At 37.8% G+C, this 26070-nt stretch overlaps 1 protein-coding gene across 2 annotated transcripts in view; it reads right to left on the bottom strand.

The window, feature by feature from the left end:
• The window catches only part of ARHGAP15 (Rho GTPase activating protein 15), a 659666-nt gene that overhangs the window by 603254 nt on the left and 30342 nt on the right, over nucleotides 1–26070 (bottom strand). For both annotated transcript variants that reach the window (XM_017342824.4, XM_089329238.1), the window contains exon 2: nucleotides 25664–25842. In XM_017342824.4, the coding sequence (XP_017198313.2) occupies nucleotides 25664–25828 (165 nt within the window). In that variant the 5' untranslated portion in view covers nucleotides 25829–25842. The remainder of the gene's footprint in view (nucleotides 1–25663; nucleotides 25843–26070) is intronic.

Consider the following 26070-nt stretch of genomic DNA (forward strand, 5'->3'; position numbering starts at 1 on the left):
CCTTTTAGACACTGTTTTGAGTGTACCATTTTCACACTCAGGTTGGGACTCCGTGCCCCATTCAGCTGCTACTTACTTTTATTTTTCTCCTATTTCTTATCTGATCATTCTTAGATTTTTAATACACTTTTTTTTTATCAAAGCTATCCAAAGAAAAATAGTAGCTTTTGATGGTGCCCACTGAACTCATTTTTGTTTTCCTCTCTGATCATTGATCCTTTTCCACAGAAGAAACATGGCTTAGACCTGAAAGATAACTGTACATCTAATTCCAGTAACATTGACCTCTTTAGACTGACAATAATTTTTCATTAGTTATGAATAAACCATTCATTTCATTAGTTATGAATAAACCATATAAATGACAGCACCTAATCATGTCAAATATTTGAATAGACTTTCCCCTACCTTTGCTTTTCTTATACTGTAATGGGCGTGGCTTAGCACCATATCCAGTTAACAGCAGCAAAAATTATGTCAGACCACTTTTTCACACACACTTGGGAGAAAAAAAGGATTCACTGAGCCTCTCAGTGACCAAGGTCAGTGAGCACCCACCACTGAATTCCTGTTGCTGCTTAGGTCTAGGAGCCAGAAAACGTCTGGAGAATTCCTGTGGCCCTTCCTATCTTCTTTACTTGCCTCTAGTAATCCCTTCTTCTGCTAAGACCCATCACTGTTTCTCCTGTTCTGGATAGCTAGCCTTCTGGCTCCCTGATCCTCCACTGTGTTGGAGAGTACTTCCCTGAACCACACTGGATTGCTTGCAGGATTATTTCCCCTGAGATCCTGCTCATTCTCTCCCTTGGGAGTAGATCACATTCTTAGTATCTCTGTTTCCTGGTGCACGTCCTACTATGTATAAGTAGACCTCTTATTCCATAATGCCATCTCACCTAAATCTTTGTGACCTTACTCTGAAGTACTTGGCCCAGCTGGTCCACATGATTGCCACAAACATCTATGAGTTTCTTGCACCCTCTAATATTTGCATTACAAGAGCCAGTTCCTGCCAGTGTTAATTTTCACTCCAGTAGAAATAGACTTTATGGTGACAGCAACAAAGACAAGACCCCTACACAGGTCATGAAACCATACAAAGATTCAAGTTGACTGTACAATAATTCAGTATTCCCCTGTCTCTCTCTCTCCCTATCTCTCTTCTCCCCTCCAGATGCATATGCACACATGCTCCAGCCCCCCAACAGTTCCATTCCTTAATGACATGTCTGATGGAGAAAGAAAATAATAGACTTTTTAAGACACAGATGAACTATGTCTATATTTTTAAAGAATTATATTTAGAGTAGAATATAGTTTCTAGTAGCTTCTTAATGTGAGCTGACTTTGTATATTATAGAGCAATTCATTCCACACACTGGGTTTCAAACAAAAGCCGGCCAATACAAGCATCCTTGGTAGTTTTTGATTTGTTTGTTTAGTTTTGAGGCCTGAAACATTTGGCACCCTGTGAATAGTGGAATTTTGAAAGTAGATTTTGAAAGTCTAGGATGGGTAAAGGAATCTGCATTTTTTTTAAAGAGCTTCCCAGGGATGGGCATTTGACACAGTGGTTGAGACACCTCTTGCAACAGTTGCAACAGCTGTATCCTATATCACAGTACCAACCTTTGAGTCCTAGATCTGCTCCACATTTGATTCCAGCTTCTTGCTAATGTGCATCCTGGAGGCAGCAGGTGATGGCTCAAGTCGGTTCCCTGCCACCCATGTGGTAGAACTGGATTGAGGTCCTGGCTCTCTGGCTTCAGCCTGGCCCAGCCCTGGCTGTTATGGGCATGTGAGGAATGAAACAGTAGATGGGAACTAACTCATTCTCTCTCTCCCTCTCTCCGTCTCTCCCTCTCTCTCTCTCTCTCCCCTCCCTCACCTATCAAAACAACAAATAAAAATTTAAAACTTCCAAAATGATTCTTATAAAATTTTGGAGTCACTACGTTAAAGAGCCAATGATATCTGCCTAGGTATCCTGGTCCCAGGATAAATGCTTGCCATCAAATTTATCTTTTAATTCCATTTTCTACAAAGTTTTTGAAGTTCTCTCCTATATACAATGGCAAAATGACAGAGGTAGAGGATATAACATTTATAAATTTCAAGTATATGGTAGATTTTATTTTTCAAGTAGTCAACAACACTTCTCCCATTAGGAATCTATTTGTTCTCTACCCTGAAATCTGTAACTACCACAAGAGTGATTCTGGAAGACTTCAAAACCAATACATGCAAGGTGATACAACTTCCATCTTATCTTCTTGTGACACTAGCATTTAAAATCTAGTTCTCATGCTATGAAGGAGCCAAAACAGTCCATGGTCAGGGCTACATGGAAGGAAATAGAACCCTCTCCAGCCTGTAGTCCTCAGCTTCATCTGAGTTTTCCAAAAATCATGGCACTGATCTTCCAATAGTGTAAGCAAGCCATTTTGGATTTAATCCTGCAGGCCTAACTTGAGCTGCACCAATTAAGACGATGAGCCTTCCATGCTGAATCACACCCAAGTCACAGATGTGTAAGATGGCTCATTAATAGACAAATACAAAGTGTGAAAGCCAATATACTTTTTTAAAAATAATTTTTTTCTTGTTAACCTTGTTGAAACTGAGTTCCTGAATTTGTGAACAAAAGAGAATTGACTAGTACCAATGAATTTATAGGGATTTTCCTATTTTCTAGCTGGTTTTCCCTATTTAATATTAAGTGAAAGGGCAGGTATTGTCCATCACTGAGTTAAACCATCACTTGAGACCTTTGAATCTCACATCAGAGAGCCTGGGATTGAGTTCCACCTCCACTTCTCATCCAGTTTCTAGCTCATGTACACTCTGAAAAGTAGTAGATATTGGCTCAGGTAATCTGATCTCTGACACCCATGTGGGAGATCCAGATGGAGTTCCAGGCTCTTTGCTTTAGCTTTTTCCAGTCCTAGCCATTGCAGGCATGTGAGTAGTGAGCAAGCAAATGAAAGCTATCTCTCTTGCTCCCTCTGTTGCTTTTCTGTCACTCTTTCAAATAAGCAAAAATAAATAAATAAACCTTCAGAAAATATCAAGTGATGGGGAAGAGAAAGGATATATTTCCTCTGTTATCATATAATAATTTTAAATAACTGCCCAAGGCCCTAACTGTTTTAGGATATGAAATTATTTATTAGTAGTTTGTCTTCCACATATAAATATAAATGTCATCAATATTTAATAATGTGGACACATACTTAAATTAACAGAGTGATTAGATTTATTTTTACATTGGGAAATTATATTTATTTGAAATTTGCAACTAAAATTTTGAGGAAAAATATATTGTCAATTTAGGTACAAAATAAAAAAGTAGTTTCCTCCATAATTTCCCATTTAACATTTTCTATTGATATAAAGTAATCTTTGTGGATCCTTCTAATTGTGTGAGAAAAGCAGCTTGAAGTATTTTGCTTTTTCACAAGATGAGTTGGTGTTTTAGAGGAAATTTTCAAGATGAAGGAATCTGTATCTATGAGATACATGAAACTTGTATAACATAAATAAAATTTTAAAAAAAGACAAAGGAACTCATGTGTATCCAAGTTTAACAATAGACATATATTTATTTTAAATTTGTCAAATCTGTAGATAGATATATGTATTATAGTTTTAAAATATCACAAAATATTAACTTATTTCAGGTATTATATAAGGTACTTCAAAAGTTGTAGAAAATGTAATGTAAGGATGAATTCACTTGGTGCAGGAAATTATCAATGTTCATGCATATTTTTCAAAATATTCTCATGAACTGTTTACAGATCCTTTGTGCTATATTTTAATTATATTTCTTTATTGTTATATTATTATTCAAAAATATTCTGTTATCTTTATGATTCTATTACTTGGATTTGATTCTTTCTTTTTGCATTGAAACCACATCTATAACTTGGTTGAGTTTCCAAGATGATTATCAAAATGGCCTGAAAGATATTTGTGATTTTCAGTAGGTAGAAAGGCCTCTCTAAAAATATTGCACTGATTCCTTTGTTCAAGGAAAAAGTCTTAAATTGGCTTCTGAAGATTACTTTAGAAAGCGCTAGTCTCCTGAATATCTATGGTTAAGTTAAACAGTGGTGTGTATCTTCACTCTACTACACAGAACCTTATTCCATATCCTTGTAGACATACAGCATCCATTTGCAGGCATTTGCCTCCCAGGGGAGGAAACAGCAATGGAAGCAGATCATTATAACAGGGCTCTCTGCCAACCACAGGACCTTAAAAGGCTATCAGGTCATTTTCCATCTTAGTCTTCTCTCCAGTTTTTCCTCCCTGAATATTGGCCAATTTTCTCTGCAACTGTTTCCTGTACCAAAAGGTAGCATTTGATCTGTAGTGGGCCTTGACTTACCATATGATTAATAACTTCTCAAATTAGTCTTGTGTGAATATTTTAATAGCATTAAGCATGGCTGATTCTTGTGCTGTTCTTCATTTCTTCTACTCAGGTCAAACTAGAGGCTTCCCAGGACACTTAGTTCATTGCTTTAAGAGCCCTTGAGATGCATCAAAAAGCTAATGGCCCCTAAATTCTCAGGCATGATTTTCTTTAACCTCCCTGTGGTTTTCTTTCTTTGGATGCAGAATCCACCACTACAGAGTGTCCACTTTCAAATTATGCATCTATGAGCTCCTAGGGAAAATTCATAGTGTACAATATGAAGTTGATTTAGAATTTGGATATGAAAATTCTCCATGGTATTATTTTAGCTGTGGAGTTGATAACATTAATATATCTAATACCATAAGAGATTTTTTTTTTCCCATTTGATCCATTACAAAACTACCATTATCTTTTTTTCAGGATAGGCTGCGTTTGTGTAAGGGTTTCATTATAGAATCATTATTCCACATTTTCCAGAAGGAGATGAAAATTGAAAAAAACCATCAAGTTGTTCCATTGTCCCTTAAGACACAGGGGAGACAACACTGGTTAATCTGTACCAATTTTCAAAAAGCAAATCCAAAAGGCCTTCTAAGGTGCAAATTTCTATCATTTCAACTGGATTTATAAGTCACCTGAATTCTTACAGAAAGAAAATGAAATTGTTAAAAATCAGACTGTTAAAAAATAACCTACAGGCAGACTATTTGTGTAACCTGAAAAACAGAGCAATGCTAAGGAAAGAGAATTTGTAGTTTCTTTTAAGTAATTCGTGCTTCCTTTCTTCTATTACACTTTCTCTCTCTTTCTCTGTTTCTCTCCCTCTCTCTCTCTTTTTAAAATTTAAAGCTCAGCACGTGCCAATTATGGATGGGAGAGATGTTGGAATACAGTGCTCTCAAAGGTGGTGATCAAAGTCTTTTCATTCAGCTTTTTGTGACTATTAAGCTGCTCATTTGGTGGAGGTGATCATTAGTGTCTTAATGGGAAACAAAAGCTTCAGGACAAGAACTTTTGGTTGAAGATCAGTGTGAGAGATATCGTTTCAGTTACAGCCTTAATAATTGTAACTGTAGGGAGCCTGGCAGAGCTGGTTTTATGAATTAATATAATATAGAATCCACCAGGTAAATGGAGAGTACAAACAAAGGAGAACTGTGTGCAGTGACTATACTGGGAATATTTGGATGAGAGGGAATTGTTTGATAAATGCAGTGTTGACTCAAAGTGTCTCTAGTACAGTTATCACAAACACATCTTCCAAAAAGGGAATGCATATCTGAGGGCCAAATTGGGGAGGGAATTCAACCAAGAAGAATAAAACTGGGAAAGACCCCTTGAAAAACAATTAATTTTACACATTCCATTATATTATAATGTTCCTTGTGGGATTTTTTTTTTTCGTTAAGTGGATAAAATCAAATATACAGTTGACATTTTCATGTGATTTGCTGCCGAGGTACAATAGTTGTCTTGGACAGAAGTTACAGACAACTTGGTCCAGTGACTGTTATTCATCTACCAAAGAAATAACATGCCATTAACCTTTTCTGATTAATAGAGCTTATCATTTTATCCTGGGGCAAACCGTAAATGAAAAATAAAGTTCAAAAATATCTACTCAATTTACTCAAGATGAAATTAGAGGTTGTTTTTAGTTTTGTGAATTATCTTTATTATCTCTGTGTAGTTTATTTCTTTATCTTTACCTTGATGTTTGGCCTTTGATTATATCTTTGAACATTTATTTTGCATGTTGAAATCAGTTATCATTTTCCAGACATTTTGACTTTTTCTTATGCCTTCTGATGTTGCAATAAGAGATTGCCTGTCTTGAAACAGAACTGGTATGTTTTATTGTAAAGTTAAAAGCATAATTTTTTAAATTTTTACTGGTGGAGAAAAAATAACATTTAAAACAGAGCAATCTGTATAATATTGCTTAGATTTTATCAAAACATATATTCAACTATATAGTAAATCTAATATATATTCACACATTCATTTATTAATGTAAGTTATACCCAAAATACACATGAAACAAACACTATTTCTTTTTTTATTACATTGTTAAGTCATATATTCTAACAGTAAGATCCACTAGTTTTCCTGAACTTTTAAATCTTGTGAGTTGTCTTTGCCTTCTAAGAAACAGAATTTACAGGTTCTTCAGTGAAACACACTGTATATATTTTCACTTGGATTTTCTTAGGCACCTTTTCTTCCTTGAGATTCATCAGTGTCAAAGTTGACATGATCATGATTCTAGCCACTCATTCAACTTCTTTGCAGGCTTATCTGCAGGTCTGAGCACTCTTTTATAAAATCAACTTTTTGTCTCAAAAGGATCTTAGATATTCTTATGGCATTAAATACCAACTGTTCGTTGTTGACATCAAAATTCTATCTCAAATGATATCTGTTCTTTGAGCTCCATACTCAAATCATTGATTTTCCCTTTTATACTTTTATTTGGTGTGCCATTGAAATCACAAACTTCCCACAAACAAATCTGACCACCTGAAATATCACCTTGCCATATACCTGTGATGCTCACTTCTTCCTATAGAAGTGATTGGCACCACCATCAACCCTATGTCTCCAACTTAACATCCAAAAGACCTTCCATTGCCTTTCCATACTCATCAATACTTTTTAACTCTTTGTTAAAGCTATCCTTTAATTTTTCCTAGAATGTCTCCACTTGACCAATGCTTCACAATTTACTATGATTTATTTATTAGAGAAAAAGATGGATTCCTTAATAGTCATTGTATTTTCTGTCTTCTTGTCCTAACCTGTTCACTAGGAGAGAAACTTGTCTGCAAGTCCTTTAGTGGTCTCTAAGCACACATTAGTTATTAAAATCTAAACTTCCAAAGTCCAGCCTGATTATCAAAGGATTTCCTTATCCATACCTCACTCATTCCATTGTTTACCCCTGATCTTTTATTAGCTCTTTCCTCTATCTGATATTTTGATAGCAGCAGCAAAGTGTCTTGATTAAAAATTACATTTCCCAGTCTTCCTTGAGGCTAATGTAATTGTGTGATACAGTTTTGAACAGGGATGCAAGAAAGATCACCGAATGGGCCTTCCATAGAAGCTGTTTGAAGGAGGGCACATGCCTTACACACATGCCTTTTGCCCTTTGCTTGTCGTCTTTCCTATCTGGAATGTTTCCAAAATTTTAAAGTAAAGCAGCCATCTGCTGGCCATGAGGAGTGAAGCAATAAGAAATAAACCTCATTCTAAAGATGGTGTCTAGAAGGAGAAGAGCCAGTGTTTCTGATCATTTGTTCAGCCAAGCACTGCAACTGTTAGGGAGAAGCCAAACTCTAGAACATTTTTACAGAGCACACACATGACAACATGCAAATGAATTCATTATTTGTTTAAGCTGCTTTGTGCATTTTTGTGTTACAAAGGGTCAAGTGCAATAATTTTGGTTCCAAAAGGCCACGTGATTGTTGTGGGGAGACCGCTTAGGCTTATCCAGATGTGTCCTTGAATTCCCTTTTTTTTTTTTTTTGACAGGCAGAGTGGACAGTGAGAGAGAGAGAGAGACAGAGAGAAAGGTCTTCCTTTGCCGTTGGTTCACCCTCCAATGGCCGCCGCGGTCGGCGCGCTGCGGCCGGCGCACCGCGCTGATCTGATGGCAGGAGCCAGGAGCCAGGTGCTTTTCCTGGTCTCCCATGGGGTGCAGGGCCCAAGCACCTGGGCCATCCTCCACCGCACTCCCTGGCCACAGCAGAGGGCTGGCCTGGAAGAGGGGCAACCGGGACAGAATCCGGCGCCCCGACCGGGACTAGAACCCGGTGTGCCGGCGCCGCTAGGCGGAGGATTAGCCTAGTGAGCCGTGGCGCCGGCCTGAATTCCCTTCTTAGAGGTTGTTATACCTTGAGGCAATTTGATGATCATTCTTTCCTAAATTTTTAGCAAATGAGACTACTTAGTACAATTTTGTCAGATACAAGTAGGATCATCTTCAGCTTCCCTTGCCTTGTTCTCTAATAAAGGGATTACATAGGTACACAGGAAAAATTATTCCTCAGTCTCCACCTTTCTACAGGTAGGTGCTCATTGTAACTCCAGTGCCTGCTTTATCAATACACTTGTTGGTATTGTACTTCTCAGGATGCCTTCTGTCACTGGTAGTCCCTTTCTATTCCTACCATATTGTTTTCTGGGAGTTCAAGTCTGAATGCATAGAAAAAGATAGGAGGAGGATGAAGAGCAACAGAATTCTGGGTGTTCGAGAAAATAACACCTGTGCAGGAGAGGGGTGTTTACCGAGTTTTTGGTTGGTGCATAGGCTATAATCTACAAACCACAAAGCAGGCAGCAGATGAAATGGTTTGCCTGTTAGGACCTCAACAAACACAATAGCAAATTCACTATTCATGAGGTAAAGCATCGATGAACTGTCCCTACCCCCTTTCTCCAATTCAGTTTTTTAATCTTTATGGTTATGAGATATCCCACGAGTCTAATTTTTTTAGTATTCTGTGAGTGTGTTTTCCCATTCAGTGTCTTCAACTATGTTTTATCCAAACATTAGAGTAGATATCATTAATTAGATGCTACTGGACACATAATATTTTAAACCTTTTAAAATATATTAAATTAAAACAGTATTAAACACTTATTTTCAGCAAGATTCTGTTGAGGTTAGCTATAATGTCTGACTTTAAGGAATTTTTACTTTAATAGGAGATGCATAATATGAAAACATAAAAAAATTGAATAGCAGTAATGAAAGCTAATAAGTTTTCAAAGGAAAACAGAAAGAAATCCACTAAAACTGTGCAAAATGAATAATTAAATAACTAATTAAATGAATAATTGCTATAAGTGTTCAGAAGAAGGAAAAGCCAGTCAGAGAAAACTTAGGATAATGAGTTGAGTTTTTATTGGTTCTTCAAAGTTGAATAGCATTTTAATAGGCGTAGAAGAGAATATACTTCGATTCCCACTCATTCTCTGGGCCAGTATGAACAAAAAAGAATCTACCCCCAGTGGTCTGCCTCAGGACAAAGGACTCAGAACTTAGGGCTTATGAGAGTGTGTGATTCCGAATGTCCAATGCTGGGACTTTGTATTGGATACCCTTGGAGGTACACATTAGTTTCATCATTTACTTTTTGGCATGACAGTTTAATCAAATCTTCTATACAATGGCACTTGGCACATTGTCAAGCCCATACTAGATAATCCCAACTGCTAAATATGTTATTGCAATGTAAGAGCTAACTGGGAGTCATAACTGACACTGGAAACCAGCAGACATAACTGTAGGAAAGAGCAATAGATCTCAGAGATTTGTCTAAGAATCAGAAGCTAAATTCAATCCAGAACAAAATTTCTGGAAATTCAAGGTGTTCTGAATCAGAATAGTTCAAAATATGAGTAGATATTGGGGATATGTGCGCTGAAAGTGATCAAATGACACAGTGGCAAACAGAGTATCTGAAAGGAATAGGGCCAGGCCTGATGGAAGGACTTTATACAAATAGGTAGCATAATTATAATATCGACTGCCTACACTATTTTAAATATTCCTGTGTGCCCATGCTTCCATGCTTGACACTTTATATATATATATATAGAGAGAGAGAGAGAGAGAGAAAGAGAGATTTCTTTCATCTTCACTGCTTTCTATATAACTGGTATTTTAATATTCATTTTAAAAGGTGCATAGGATGGCCCAGAGTCATCAAAGAATGTCCCTAATGTAACATCATAAGCAAGAGGCAGAGCCAGAATTTGTGGACATATCTACCCAACACTGGGCCATCGTGACATGATTTGACTCCTATCTTTGTAACTAGTTAATTGTATCTATTTCATTTAGAAGGGAGGGAGAGAGAGAGAGAGAGAGAGAGAGAGAGAGAGAGAGAGAGAGAGAGAGACAGCATTCATGTTCACTGGTGTACTCCCCAAATATCTGAAATGCCTGGGGCTGAGCCAAGTGAAGTCAGGATTCAGGAGCTCCAGCTGAGTCTCCCAGGGCTCTTATTTGCTCCCACAGAGTGGTCATTCATTGGCGATAATAATCATGGAGATTAACTTGAGGGGATGGTTTACACCTGGCTTTACATTGCCCACAGATAATTGCAATCATTGTTAGGGTGAAATATCATTGACAAAAACACAGAACGTGTACTGCACTCATAACTAACAAACAGGGGCATCACTTACTGTCTCTTTATGACACTGGCCACAGACAGCTCTGACAGGACCTGGGGGGACCACCTTAGGGACAGCTGCTGGTGTCACATCTCCCCATGACTGAGTCTGATTTGTCACTGGCGAGCTGTGAGCCACAGGGGCACTAATTAGTGTCTCTGGGAATCAGTAAAGTATAAAGTTGTCCAAAGTTTCATTTATGCAAACAACAACTGGAATATATGAAAGAACTGTTTCCCACTATTTTAGATGTGTGTTCTTTCCTAGGAGCAGCAATTTTGAGGACTTATATTCAAAGGAGCCATGAGTCTTACAGTTAGCAGAATGATCATTCAGTTTCTTATGGTCCTCAGTGGAATGCAAAGTTTGTGACAGACATGCTAAAGCTAGCAGTGACAACTCAAATGCCAGCTAGGTAACAAAATGTGGTGAACAGAGCCTGGGACAGCAGCTATCGACTAGAGGTCACATGCCCCACCCCGGAAGAACAAAAGCTCCACAGTTTCAGCTGATTGTTATCTGCTCTTTGGGGAATCAACCCCATGATGCCAAAATTTCAGATTTTTGAGAAATGAAATAAACACAAATTTTTACATGAAAACTCACAATGTTAACCTATTAGCTCAATTCAAACAAGAATAGGAGAAAGTGCCATCCAAGCCAAAGGAAACACATGTTTAGGTTGAATCCAGCATGCCAATTTTAAGTCTAGAGATTCTGAGAGGACTTTCAGCTTTGTCTCAGAGGACCATTTTCTCCCTCAGGTGAACCTCTTCTCTCTCCACAAAGGCTTCTACTTCTGAAAACGTGCTCAAGAGTAAACAACATTGGCCATGAGGAGCTGAATTGAGGCTGTTACTTTTACAGTTCATTTGTGTGTGTGTTTCTTTTCTAATGCAATGTTACTTGTGAGTGGAAAAGGAAATGAAAAATTCTAACAAAGTTTAAAAATCTTCAAATTAAGTTTAATTAGTAAGAATGTAACATAAATGATAGGTAATTAGATGACTAGTCAAATCTGAGTTAAATTTGGTATAATATTGTGAACTCTAAGATTTCATCATTTCTAATTTTCTAAAGGCCTGGTGTGATTCTTTTTTATAAGATTTCAAAGAGTGCTCTTTCACTAAAATATGAAGTAGCTTCTCATCAAGTTTTCAAAACTGTTTAAAAAATCGTCAAGAGTCATAGATAAATAATCCAGAATCAACAGAATATTTATAACTTGGTGACAAGAAAACTCTATTTCCATAGACAACCATTGATATTTTTTAGTGTTGTGTAAAATGCACCAAGATGTTTGTTAATTTATAATAATGTAAGTCTAAAATTGAAATTAAACCCAAATGAGAAAAATCTGAATAAGAAAATTTGTATTTAGCTATAAAAGAAAGGCTGTTTTTACACTATCAGTAAAATGTGGTAGAGACTACATTTCCAAATTTATGACTAACAACTGTCATCGTCTGAATTTCCAATTTATAACTAAAAATTGCCATCTTCTGACTTGCCGCAGTATGTCTTCACCCCTGAATAGCCAGTCAATAAAATAGCTGAAAGATTACCATTGCCTATGTCTGCTGAGCCAACCAGGTAATTTAACCTGCAGGAAGACATCAGAACTCCAGTGACTATCTTTCAAATCCAAACTTAAAAACACCTAACACCTTTCCAACCAAACTAAACATACCTGTGGGCTGTGTGTGTGTGTGTGCGCGCAAATTGTTGAACTCTTTACTTAGTATAGAGTTGGTCTTCTGTGTATAAAGTTAATTAAAAATGGAACTTAGTGGAGAATTGGGCTGGGAATGGGAGAGGGAGGAGGAGGAGAGATGGAAGTGTAGGTGGGAGGGCAGATAGGTGGGAAAAATCACTATATTCATAAACTTATACTTATGAAATGCATGAAGTTTGTACTCCTTAAATAAAAATGTTTCTTTGGGGAAATGAAATGAAATTATCAATAAATGAACTAAGAGATAAAAAAAATACCTGTGGACAATATTGAGTCAGTAGAGCAGCCGTTGTTTTAGAACCTCTGCTGTAGATGCATTGTCGTAGAATGTGACTATTAGATAAGAAGTCAATATTGACCTTGATGTGGCAAAGTCCTGAATAGCTCTATGACATGTAGGAGATAGGAACACGGTGCTCTTGGGAAGCAGCGATCTTTCCACACTTGTTTCAGCCAAGCAGTCAGGGAGAAGATGGAGGACTGGGGCAGATTCACAGTCCAAATGTGAGAAATAGTTCTCTTTAAGCATCTAGAATCAAACCCAAGGTTCCTTATCCTTTCTAATAGCAAGACTACTGTCCATGTATCTACATATGAAAGAAAAAGGAATTGTGAGGTCTCAACAGAGTCTATTTTGTGCAAGATCAAGTGATCAGAAAGATCTAAGAAGTACCTTGCCTTAGGCAGAGAGAAGTGTTAACTGACTAGTTAAATTCAATACCTGGCTGTTACTGTATTTAATTCCTAATGTATTAATGTCATTTGAATAAGTTATTATTTTTTATTGTTCTTTTTTATTTATTTGAAAGACAGAGTTACAGAGAAAGGTAGACACAGAGAGGTCTTCCATCCACTGGTTCACTCCCCAGATGGCCGCAATGGCCGGAGCTGTGCTGATCCGAAGCCAGGAGCCAGGAGCTTCTTCTGGGTCTCCCACACAGGTGCAGGGGCCCAAGGACTTGGGCCATCTTCCACTGCTTTCCCAGGCCACAGCAAAGATCTGGATTGGAAGAGGAGCAGCTGGGACTCGAACTGGCGCCCATATGGGATCTCGGCTCTTCAGGCCAAGGCATTAACCCACTGCGCCATAGCACCGGTCCCAGGGCCCCAGAATAAGTTATTCTTCTAAAGGGGTATTTTCCTTCATTATTTTCCCTGGTGGTAGTAAGCCAAGGTGGCTCTTATCCTTCCTTCAGGATTAAGGTCATCACCCTTGTTTTAGTTCCAATGCACATTGGTATCATGGCCAGTGACATATTTTAAGGGCTATGAAAAATACTAATGATAAGGACTTCTTCGGTAGGTTAATATATTGCATCATTTATAAACCATTATCTTTTTTTATTTTTATTTTTTTATTTTTTATTTTATTTTATTTTTTTTGACAGGCAGAGTGGACAGTGAGAGAGAGAGAGACAGAGAGAAAGGTCTTCCTTTGCCGTTGGTTCACCCTCCAATGGCCGCTGTGGCTAGCATGCTGCGGCCAGCGCACCGCGCTGATCCGATGGCAGGAGCCAGGTGCTTCTCCTGGTCTCCCATGGGGTGCAGGGCCCAAGCACTTGGGCCATCCTCCACTGCACTCCCTGGCCACAGCAGAGAGCTGGCCTGGAAGAGGGGCAACTGGGACAGAATCCGGCGCCCTGACCGGGACTAGAACCCCGTGTGCTGGCGCCGCAAGGTGGAGGATTAGCCTTGTGAGCCGCGGCACTGGCCCTATAAACCATTATCAACACCACAAAATTCCACAAGTCAGTACTTAAAATACAATATCCAGAAATATTCAAAAGCAAAGATCAAAACAAAATCTTTATGAAATCAATAACTTGGTGAAAATTTTGAAGAACGTTCTGTGCTCAGTTTTCATGTTGAAAGAAAAAACAGTTATAGCCTTTAACCTCAATTAAAAGTTTATCATAAATTAGGGACTTGCACTGTAGCACAGCAGGTTGAAGCCCAGACCTGAGGTACCAGTATCCCATATGGGTGCCAGTTGGAGTCCTGGCTGCTCCACTTCCGATCCAGCTCTCTGCTATGGCCTGGGAAAGCAATGGAAGATGGCCCGAGTCCTTGGGCCCATGCACCCACATGGGAGGCCAGGAGGAAGCTCCTGACTCCTGGTTTTGGATCAGCACAGCTCCAGACATTGCAGCCTTTTGGGGAGTGAACCAGTGGGTGGAAGACTTCTGTCTGTCTTTACCTCTCTCTGTAACTCTACCTTTCAAAGAAATAAAATAAATCTTTAATAATGTTTATCATAAATTAATGAAGACTAAGGAAGGGGAAACAATAATGGGCAATAAATAAAAGGTATTTATCTTATAAATTTAACTAGGTAAATTTAATTGGCAGCTTGACCTCTTAACAGAGAAAGGATTTCACTAATTTGTGGATGTCAAAGGATACATGACACAGGACAAATGTCAAAGTGTGAAAATAGAGTTGAAAGCACACTAACATCAGATAGGATTCTCACAATTTTAAATTAAAACAAGGGGATGTTTAACAGTGGAGATATACAACACATAGAAGTGCAGCCCCCATGATGCTAATACAGTGTTCAGAATGAAGAGGTGGTGGCGGCAGAGAGGACTGTGATGTCCGGTAAGCTAATGGGTTGGTTTCACTTGGATTTGACCTTTGAGAGGCCCTTTGTTTTGTATCCACTGCTTTCAGATCAGTCCCTGATATGCAATGAGTGTCAATAAATGTCTTTGAATGAATATATGAATGGAAAAGTGAACAAATGCATGAAAGCCATGAAACTGTTCTACTTTGAATTTCGGAGAGGCCTAGAGGTATACACTCAGAAGCACTGCTGAGATCAGAACCATCAGAACCGCTTGGTGAACAGGGAAATTATCAATGCAGGGACTGTGAGACACATGGTTACAGTACTATTGCCTAGAATCTGTTAACTATTAGAATATTCTAGGTTAAAGGGACAACAGTAATGTTTCCTTAAACACAGGGCTTTATTATTCAAAATGTGTTCGAGATGAGAATTAGTAAGATGTCATGTTAATCTGTAAATGTACTTCATTAGTATTTTCAAGACAAGAAAGAAGACATTTACTCTCGTTTTCCTTTCCTTAATATGAAAAGCATGGATTTTTAGGATAGTAAATTCAGAAATGTAGATTTTTTTCCTGTCTATTTGATCATACGTTATTGGCATTAACACTTGTCAATAATTCATGGTTAAAGAAGAAGTTGCCATGAAAGGTTACCCATTGTCAGGCTATGATCAATAGCTAAAGCCACAGCATGTGATGTATTATCAAGAATCAGCCAGCTTCACTTTCTCAAGGATTTAAAAAACAGCAGTAGTTAAACTCAGTTTGTCTAACCTGAGCTAAGCCTGTTTGTTCATTAACCTTTTACTGCTGATTAGAGAGCATGCCTCGAAAACATTTTGTTTAACCACAAAATATCAGCTCTTGCAACTAATCAGTGTGATCTGGCAGCAGGCCTCTAGGATCTCCCCTTTCCCCCTCCCATTTTCATGTTGGAGTTTATGTTAGAGCAAACAAAACTGTCACTTTGTTTTCCTGTCTTCCTTTATTGGGTCACTTTGTGCTACATGATATGATCTAAGACAATTCAATGCAAGGAGACACATGTCCCTTCTCATTGCAAATATGAAGACTGCAGCTTTCCTTTACCCTGTGGGAAAGAAAGCAGGTCAGGTGTCCAGAAGTAGTGGAGGAAAGTTTGGTGTCATCACTACTCCTCTTCTTCCACAGAGCAGACATGAGAACATACGGCAAAAACAGCACCGGTCCTCACAAAAGGATACAGAGAAATGGGACATCGGTTGCTTGTGTTTACAGTGCTTTGGAAGGGTATTGACTGAAAAACTACCATTTCTTAAACTAACAACACCTAGGGATTTCAGGGGAAGAAAGTTCACTTACTTATCTCTTAAAGGATAAATAAAATTTGGCTTGTATAATTTAGGAAGTAAAAATATCTGATTCATTCCATTTTGATTTTCAGAGTTCCTACCTGACCTCTAAAATATTTTGACTTATACACTCAAATTTGATTTTGTTTCATTTGGTGTTTTTTTTTTTTTTAATTTCACACAAATACTGATCTATAGAATAATTTGGATACAAACTGATGAGACAGCCAGCAGCCAATGTAAATTTTTATCAATGACTTTTGCATATGGAAAAATGCACCCTAAATAATGGTGACTATTGTGATCACCGGAAACAACAAGATGGTACTTTTCCAATCAAAAAATTAATAACAAATAAATAAATAAATACATAAAGGAGGAATGGGTGGGTGGCTGGGTGGGTGGGGGATATGATACAATAATGATGATAATGAGAAGGAAGAGGAGAAAAGATAAAGTCTAAGTTTCTTCTGTTTTTCTTTTTCCATCCTTCTCCAGATTCTGTCCTTGTTTTGGGTATATATGATTTCTCTTTAACTTTAGCACATTCCTGTTTGATCTATGACAACTGTTCATCCTGTTAGGACTCAAATCTCGTATCTCTTCCCCCAATACCTTAATGTCAGTGCATTGGAAGTGGCTAGGACTCCTAAAACTCCATTCCGTCGGAGGAGGAGCATGCAAGATTGCGTGTAAAGAAGATGGCATCATTTCTGGGAGAGTGCCACATTGCCATCCATTTGCTAATTAGTTGCAACACACATTAATGTACAAAATAATGTCTTGGCCTTACACATTATTGTTTGGCGATGGTTATGCTTATCAGTTTTTAATATGCTCTTTGAAAACTGACACGTACTTTACCCACGTCTCTTTAGGAACACAGGGATTCAAAGGCTGGATGGAATACTTTCATGCTTCCCAACACAAACCTGAGAGGGTAATTAAACAGATGGTAACAATAAACTGAATCTGAACACATCAGGGAATGGAGTCCCTTATTAAAAGCCTTACACACTGAAGGGATTGGAAAGAAAAAACAATAAAACAAAACGCAAAACTCTGGGGGGAGTGTTTGAGCAGTCAACACCTTGATGTTTGCCTTGACCTCAGAAGCAGAGGTGAGTCAACTGTGAGGAGTGGGATTCCTAGGACCCCTACCTGAGGGCATGCTGGGGCTCTTTGGCAGGCAGCCACAGGAGCAGGAAGGCAAAGTCATTTTGATACTCTAAGAAATGCAACTGCTCCTCAGAATTGCCTTCAAAGGCATCATTTTTAGTCCCACAAAATTTATAAGTATAAATCCACCTCCCCCTTTTCCCCTCACGCAGATATGAAATCTTTCCAATGGGGAGGATTTAGGCTCGTCTTCTACCAGAAGCTAAAACTCAATATTGCAAATTTCTGTGATGACCCAGGTATTCTGAATATTTCCTGTCTCATTCTTGGCAATAGGAGATCTTCTTTTGACTACATCCCTAAAGTTTGTTAGAATGCTATTTATTTCTCAGATCTTAACTCTGTCCATTTATTCTGAGTTAAATCTAGGGGAGAGGAATTTTGGGACAATTTTAATATCTCAGCTTATAAATATATGTTGTAATTTTTTCTTTAATATAAAAATAAGCTTAAATATGTATCATGCACATATACCTCTCTGTATATCTATATGTACTGGTTTATCAATATGTATGTGTACAACACATATCTATATAGAGAAATGCACGCATGCACAATTTGTGCACTCACACAGAAGCTACTCTATGCAAGAAAGGATCCAGTTACCGTGGATGCTTTCAAAAATATTACTGTGCCATCACACACGCAAAGATGCTATTGTGCCGTCCATAAGGCACTTACAACCTGGGGGATAATTGAGTCAGTGTTTGTTCTTCTGTTTCTCAACCTGCTTTGGTTCTCTGTTTCACTTGGCAAGTTCTTTGAGTACCATTTATGGAAACATTCAGCTTCAGTACAACAATAATTTAGCTTAACTATGTGCCAGCAAGCAAAGGACAATGTTCAACACACTGTGCTTTAGATTAATCTAGCTTCAAATGATGATCTACGAAAAGATATTTTGAAAATTAAGGCAGGTATGAAAATGGGAGCCAGGCAAGGATTATACAAAAGCAAACCAAATGCCATGTTATGTATTTCATGTTATGCATTTGTGGGTACAAATGACCTTATAACACCCTTTAGTTTTATTTATTTTTTTTTTTTTTGGATGCTGATAACTAGGAAAAGAATATTCCATCTTCTGGTACAATCATATCTAACATCACACAGAGCACCTCAGGTGTCTCGTAAAACTCTCTTCATAATACTGACTACGTTTCCAAATTTATTTTAAGGGCGAAGAGCATTACATGAATTAAATAAGAGATGTTGCAAATAATTTAGTGGAAAAGCAGAGTTGCTGCCACTCAGAGTATTAGGTAACCTTTTTTAATTAGAATGTACACTTTCAGATTACTGATTATGAACATCAGGGGACCTGAGATTTTGATTCATCAGTAATTCTCCTTTATGTCTACACTAAGATGTAAAAACGAGACCTCTGGCTCTAACTCAGTATTTCCGTCTTCACACGCTGGCGCAGAAGCTGCTCTACCTGTAATCTCTAATACTGCTCTGCCCCCTTGTGCTTCTGCAGCGAACTCAACAGAGAACAGTATGCTTTTATCTTTGTACACGAACTACAGAAAAACCCCACTGTCACTTCTCACTTTTCTACTGAGTTCAAGGTCAGTGTCTAGCTATTTTCAGCTCATCTCTTCTTGATCCATGCAGAGAAATGACAAGGTAACGTGACTCGGGGTCAGCTGTATTACAGGAACCGTTACATAAACGGAGAAAGTGAAAATCAATCCTAGCTGACAGTGACTTCGGGATAATCAGCGCTCACTGGATGCCTCTGTCAGCTCGCCTGCATCAAACACCGTGTGACTTCTGTCAGATCTTTTTAATAAAACTATATTCTCACTTTCAGCAACCTAAATAAATGTTCCAGTAGAGCTGGAGTTTTTAAATGACTTTAGTCCTCAAGACTTGTAAACTCTCCCACTATTTCCTTGAAAAAAAATCTCAGGGGTGGCACCTGTTCTCCCCTGGTTCTTTATTGATCTGAGACGGGAGGCATTTGCTGTAGAACTTGCCACTCCGTGAGCGCTCTCTGTGACTTTCCCACAGACTGTTGCGTCGTCTGCGGTGAACTCAACACCAGCCTCAACATGGATCCCCAAATCATCATCAGCTCCAACTCTTCTCTTCTCCCCGCTCAATAGCAGAACGCTTAGCCAGTCATTTCTTGTCTTCCTCCTTTTCAGTTGTTCGTGGTTGGTTTTCTTTTCATCTCTCTATTATCCACCTGGACATTTTCTCCTAACGCACACTTGGAAACCCAGTACTGAACAAGATGTTCCTCATTAGTGACATCCCTCCTGACGGCACCTGATATGTCAGTTTCAGGCAGGAGCTATTTTATCCCACCCACCTTGTGCTCCCTTGAAACTGGGAAGCTCAGTACTCCATTGAAGTACAATTTACCATAATATTAGCTGTCAGTAAATTCAAAGAGGGAACTCCTAAAGCTATAAAATGGATTAGAAGCAATTTAAAAAAGAATTAACAAACTAGAGTAAGAGTATACTGTCAACAAACAAATGCTCCATCATAGGACTGTAATTTGGAATTTTAATTACCCCTCTGCTCTGTAACAAAACAATGTCTGAACTGGCAGCGATTTGAATCTCTCACAGGTCATTGAGCATTCTAGTTAATTACTCTATGAATAGCCTGTTTTTCTCCCCTCTGGAAACACGTTTCTAATGGCAGTCAAGGTCTGACAAATGTGTCATCTACATAATTAGCTAGGAAGCAACACAAAACATTAAACATGCTTTGTGCCGACAACTATCAAAACATTTCATTTGTTGTCAATTATTCATTACTTTGTAGGTTCTGAAGGGGTTGTTATTATGGAAATAAGTCCAGATGCTAACAAGGTTAGAGTTTTGGATTCAAATTAGTAATCAGAGGACTAACTTTTAAAAAAATGTATCTCGTGTACACTCAGCGCCATGTTCAATCAGTGGGAGATTATAAACAAATTTAGCCATGCTCATGTTAAAATGGAAACGGCATTGTCACACATGTGGATTCAAGAGCTCTGGCGTATCTTTGAAGTGGAGACTCGACACTGTCGTCGTAAACTTTCTGAACCTCTTGGCAAGTCCAATTTGCGCTTGGTAAATCCAGTTAAAGATTTTTCACAGCGTGAGATGGCATGGGGTGGCGAGGACGAGGAAAGAAATCTCTGGTGGGTTTTGAATGTTCTCTGCTCTGGGGCATCCTGGGTAAATGTAAAAAAAATCCAGTGAACTAACTTTTTCATCTGTTCCATAGCCTGATGGCAAACTGCTTCAGGCTAGTTACCTTAGGTAACCTTTGCATGTCATGTTTGGTTGGTTGGTTGTTGCTGTGTCTGAAACAGTGTCTTCTATTATATTAATATCATACATAAAACTATATACTGTTTTCAAAGCAGTGCTCCTCATGTATATAGAGGATATAAAAAGATTTCTCAACAAAATTGACCTCTCAGAGGCAAAGAAAATTGCAGTGGAAGACACATTATTGTGTGGTCCTATCAGAGCCTTGGATCTTTGGAGAGTCTCACTCCACTGTCCTCCAGCTTTTCCTTATAAACCAAAATGGCTTACAAATGTCATCCACAATAGTCCAATAAAGATTAGGAACAAAACACTGTCCTTACATTGATGAGATAAGAAAGATTTAACTGCAGAATGCAGTGTGTAAGAACAGTTCATAAGGTTTGTTCTCGAATCAGAGAAATAGAATTCAAATGATACTTGTGTGTGTCTAGAATTTAATTGAGATGATCAGTTTATTTTCTACATAATGTTTGATCAGATGCCTGTACTGCAGAGCTAGATAAAAAGAAAAGAAAGAAAACAAATTCTATCAGGGAAAATCAAGAAGACCCGTTATCTTCAGGGTGTGCAAAACATGTCAGGAAATGATTCTACTCTGAGCACTGAGAATGCCCAGTTAATAAAAAAAGATCAGCCACTCGCAAAGAGAAAATAATTGTCTGTATCTGTATTTTTCAAAGCAAAAAGGCAGTCACATCTTACACTAAATAGGACACATTAAAATAAGCTTTAATAATCTTTATGCGGAAAGAAACTAATCCATTTTCAGATCATACGATCCACAGCAATAAAAGGAAATCATCAAACTAAAAACAATTTTAGAAATGGCTGCAGACTCTCATTTAATTAACATGCAACAGATCATATATTTATGAGGAAGTCAAAATATTTAGGAAGCCTATAATCCTGTAAGCCTTAATGTGGTATAAAAACAACAAATAAATGCAAAGTGTTACTGTTACACATGCCTGCCTGATCAATGGTTTTCACATATTGATCTATAAATGGAGTTGACAGTCTGTGTTGGCTGCACATTTTCCAAGCAGTGCTATTTTTGCACAAAACCAATACGGGCAATTACCTTTGTTTGAGATGCCAACTCTTATCAATTCAATGTGATTTAGTGTCATTTTAATTAAATATCAGGATCCACTTCAGGACAATTTATACAAACAAAGCCTCAAACCTAACTATAAGCTTGATTTGAAGTAAACATGGACAAGCCCTACAATCTCATAATATTTCTCAAAAACTCTGCTAAACAGAAGGCTTATATTTTTAGTAGCAATTTTTATGTCTGCCTTTTTGGCTAGCCACAACTTTGGCAAGTATCCTATAATCACAGAAGTAAGAAACAAAAGAAAATTGTTTCCTTTTTTTCCTGATAATACTTTAAAGAGAAAAATGAACACACGCAGTCTGCCACTGGAAGTAAAAGGAGTCTTGTATGTTAACGTTTGGGAATGGCTCCACCAAACTCTGTATGTGAACACCGATAGAAAGGTACTTTTCTGTTTATGATGGCTGTGAACACCGCAATGCCCTTCTGTGGGATTCATAAGATGGAAGTGGTGAATACGCAATATGCATACGTGTTGCGGATCGAGCCACTAGCATTGAATGCTTTAACCGCTCCTGTCTGCAAATCTTGTGCCTGCAGTTTCACAATTTGGGCTATTTAAACTCTCCATTAATCTGTTCTAAATTGTCCGGTAGGCTGGTGCATCCCTCTTAGAAGTAACATCAAAGCCGGATTAACCCTTTTTTCATTAGCTATTTGCTGGGTTGCACATTCACCTTTTTACCCCTTAAACAGGTAACTTGCTCCCATTTGCTTGCACTCAGCTTTTTGCTTTTCCATTTAGCACCTTCTGGCGACTAAGCTGTCCATCTATAAGAAGTCTCACTCTTGCTCAGGGACAGATGAGAAATCTCTGAGGCCCAAAGTCCTTTCTTCCCCACCAAGTGGAGCTCTGCAGGACTCTTTCACAGATAGACAATTTTCTTGCAAACCACGTCTCCCCCACTTCAAATTTCCCACCTCTCCAACATTTCCCAGGAAACAAATAGCCACTTTGAACTTTGAAAAGGCATCAGTTTTAGTAACCAGATAAAAAGGATTATTTGGTGTTCAAGAAAGAGATGCCTACTACCAATGAAATATTAATTGAGCATTGATACCTGTTTTATTGAAATGCTTCCTGGCAACATCAAGGTTATACAAATTTCTAATTCAACAAGTAAATTCACTTGAGTTTGCAAAAGGTAAATGCAGTAGTAAATGATTGTATTGGCATTTCAATATACTCTAATTTAAGAAGTTAAAAATAGAGGGTCTTACGGTATTCATAGGAAAAATAATATGTTCTAGGTGCATAGTCATTTAAAATATTTTAACAAAATATAAAAAAAGTTTATGAATTAATGGCAAATATGTCATTGATGTGATCCTAGGACATTTTGTCCTCTTTTGTACCAAACGAAATAATGATGACTGAAATGTAAGATTTTTTGTTATTATATAGACCAGTATGTAGATGTTAGTTTTGCATAATTTACATACTAGTGAACAAGTAGTATACATACTCAATGAATTAAATAGGGTGCCAAATATGGTCTCTAAGTACTCAGTAATTTTCTGTACAGATTACATGTACTTGTGCTTCTGTTACAACAAAGCATGCATCATGTGAATGCATGCGCACATTTTTCGTATACATGTCTTTCCACTCTCCTAAATTCAGTCTCCCCCTTGACCTCACCCCACCATCCAACTTCTGAAAAATCAACTTCTTAGTTTAGCTTGAGCAGATAACTTTAACAGGCTTGTTTGAATAAATATGCCAAAATACTTTACATTCTGTCAGTATCTAGTCAGAAAATTGTGCATGGAAAAAAGAGATGAAAAGAACTGAGACAGAAAGAAAATTAGTGCCATGGCAAGCTTTCAATGCAGTATCTCGGAGCCAAGTTTTCTTAGTGAAATGACATATTCTCACTAAAATATCCCTTTTATATAATTATGCACTGAGCACACATCACCAAAAGTAACTTTTATTTTTGTTCCTTATCGAGGAATACATATTGCCCAGACTAAGAATGCGGAAACAAAAGCTGGGATAATTATAGCTAATTTCACTTTGGAAAACTCTTATTCTCTAGCAGTCCAGCATACAACCCCCCAAACTAAAGTTATGTAACAAGGTAATATCAACAATGAGAAACTGCATGATAAAATCCTGCCCAAAAGTGAAAAATGCTAATTTTGTCTCATTTAGCAGCTGGATACAGAAATGCTCATTAGTTTTAAGAGGGTTAATCCTTTTAACTTTTGCATATTGATATGCCAATTATGCCTAATTGTACAAGAGGCATCAGTCAAGGTAATAGTGCATAAACACATGAAAGTTATTAAGTACATCCCAACATGTAATAAAGTAGGTGTTAATTGGTAGCTGAGTTCTGCGGGCTATTGAGGTGGATAATTCATTGAGAGATGGATCACTTGTAATTTCTCTCCATAATTCCTTTTGCAGTCTCATGCTGTGATGTTTTCATGCTTGTCAAAAACAACTGCGGCATAGTGCCTTTTGTTAAACACAGCCAATAAAATATGTTAGGCATCATTAAATATACTTAACTTTTAAACTTTTTCAAAGGTACAGTTCTTACTGATAATACATTATAGAGATTCCAATAATTTACTCTAACCACTGTCTCAAGTTCATGGTTGAGGAAGATTTTAGCTGGTTTAGAGTCAAAGTCAGGCAAGTAGCATGGTGCCTCCCAACAGACGCTATTTAAAATGAGTAAGTAAATAAAAGAAAATGTATCTCTCATTAGTTACCTTATCTACGGATGCATTTCTCAGGCCCCAAATATAATCACTGGTTTCCTTGTGCTAAATTTGTCTACAACACCTGAGGAAAGAGTGATTAAAATCATATATTTCTCAAGCTCCTGAGATTGCTGTGGGTTAATGTTGCACTTGAAATTCAAGTGAAAAATGGGGAATAAGTATAATCAGTAACATGCTACTCAGCAAGTTTATCTCATTTAATAACTCAGTTAGGAAGCTGAATATTTCATAGGCCCCTACGATATTAGCAGAACACTCAATTAATAGCTCACATGTTTCTGCAGGGTGACTGGGACTCACAGTCTGTCCCCAGCTAACCTATTTCTTGCTCTTGCTCTCACTGTGCAAAACAAAATAGATCTGGAGTCCAAAAGAGTGGCTAACATTGCATAAATAATTTTGTAACATCCTATGGCCTCAGCTGCAAGTTACCACCATTATGGAAGAAAATTAACCAGAGGAGACTCATCGCAATCATTGGGTTTAGTGGCTCAGGATGCGTGCAGGGCCAGGGACACAATTGGCAGTAGAGTTCATCTCTAACTATTTTATTTCAAATCTTCCTAATGACACATTATCGAGACAAAATGGCTTCCTCTCCAAACCTTAAATAGCCATGCCATTTCAGTTGTTTAAGCCCATTCCAAATGAAATCATCGTTTCCACTTTCATATATTACTGGTAGATTTTAAAGAAGAGATTTTCACATTTTTTTAAAAAAGATTTTTTTTTCTCAGTTCATTCTTAGCTAATTTTAGCCTCTGGCTTTTCAAAGTGATGTACTGTATTTGGAAGTACAAACACCACATGCTAGCATAACCTCATTATTTTTATGACACTGAAGCATGATAGTAGAGGCCCTTAAAATGAGTCAAAGGTGCTCTTCAGTCTAGCTCCAAATCCACTTTATCACTGTGGATTAAACCCAGCTCTTCTCTTGTAACTGGGGATATTATTGTAACTATAAGTATGCAAGATAAAATGCATTACAGAAACGGTTTTCTCATGCACATTAGGAAAACAAATAAAGCAAGCCTAATTAGAGTTTTTTAAAACCTGTACGACAGGGAACTTGGAGTGTTAGACTTACAGGTTCAGTGACCTTCCCAGCATCGGTGAGGATCATGGATTTACTTTGGCTCAGCCTGTCATGGTGGCTGTTGGCGTTTTTGATTCTCATTTGCACAGCTCCGGTACCTTGGTGGGAGGAACTCAGTGTTTCCACAGAGGTATCAGAATTTGTAGATTTCTGCATATTACAAGGTTATCCTGATAAAACACAAAAGTATTATGTCATTTGTAAATATATGCTTTTCCAAGAAAAACTCTTAGTGCAATGCACATCCTGATTAATCATTAGGATTATGTCATTAAATAAATAAAAGAGCCTGCATCTCTTGAGAAGAGAAGCAGCAGCTAATGTCTTTGTAGTTATTTTATCTATTGGGGCCTCTATATGTGGATAATATATCAGAAGATTTCAGAATTCCTCTGGAC

The sequence above is a fragment of the Oryctolagus cuniculus genome, chromosome 3 (assembly GCF_051225735.1).
Source record: "Oryctolagus cuniculus isolate XC-2025 breed Fujian yellow rabbit chromosome 3, ASM5122573v1, whole genome shotgun sequence".
Classification (NCBI taxonomy): domain Eukaryota; kingdom Metazoa; phylum Chordata; class Mammalia; order Lagomorpha; family Leporidae; genus Oryctolagus; species Oryctolagus cuniculus.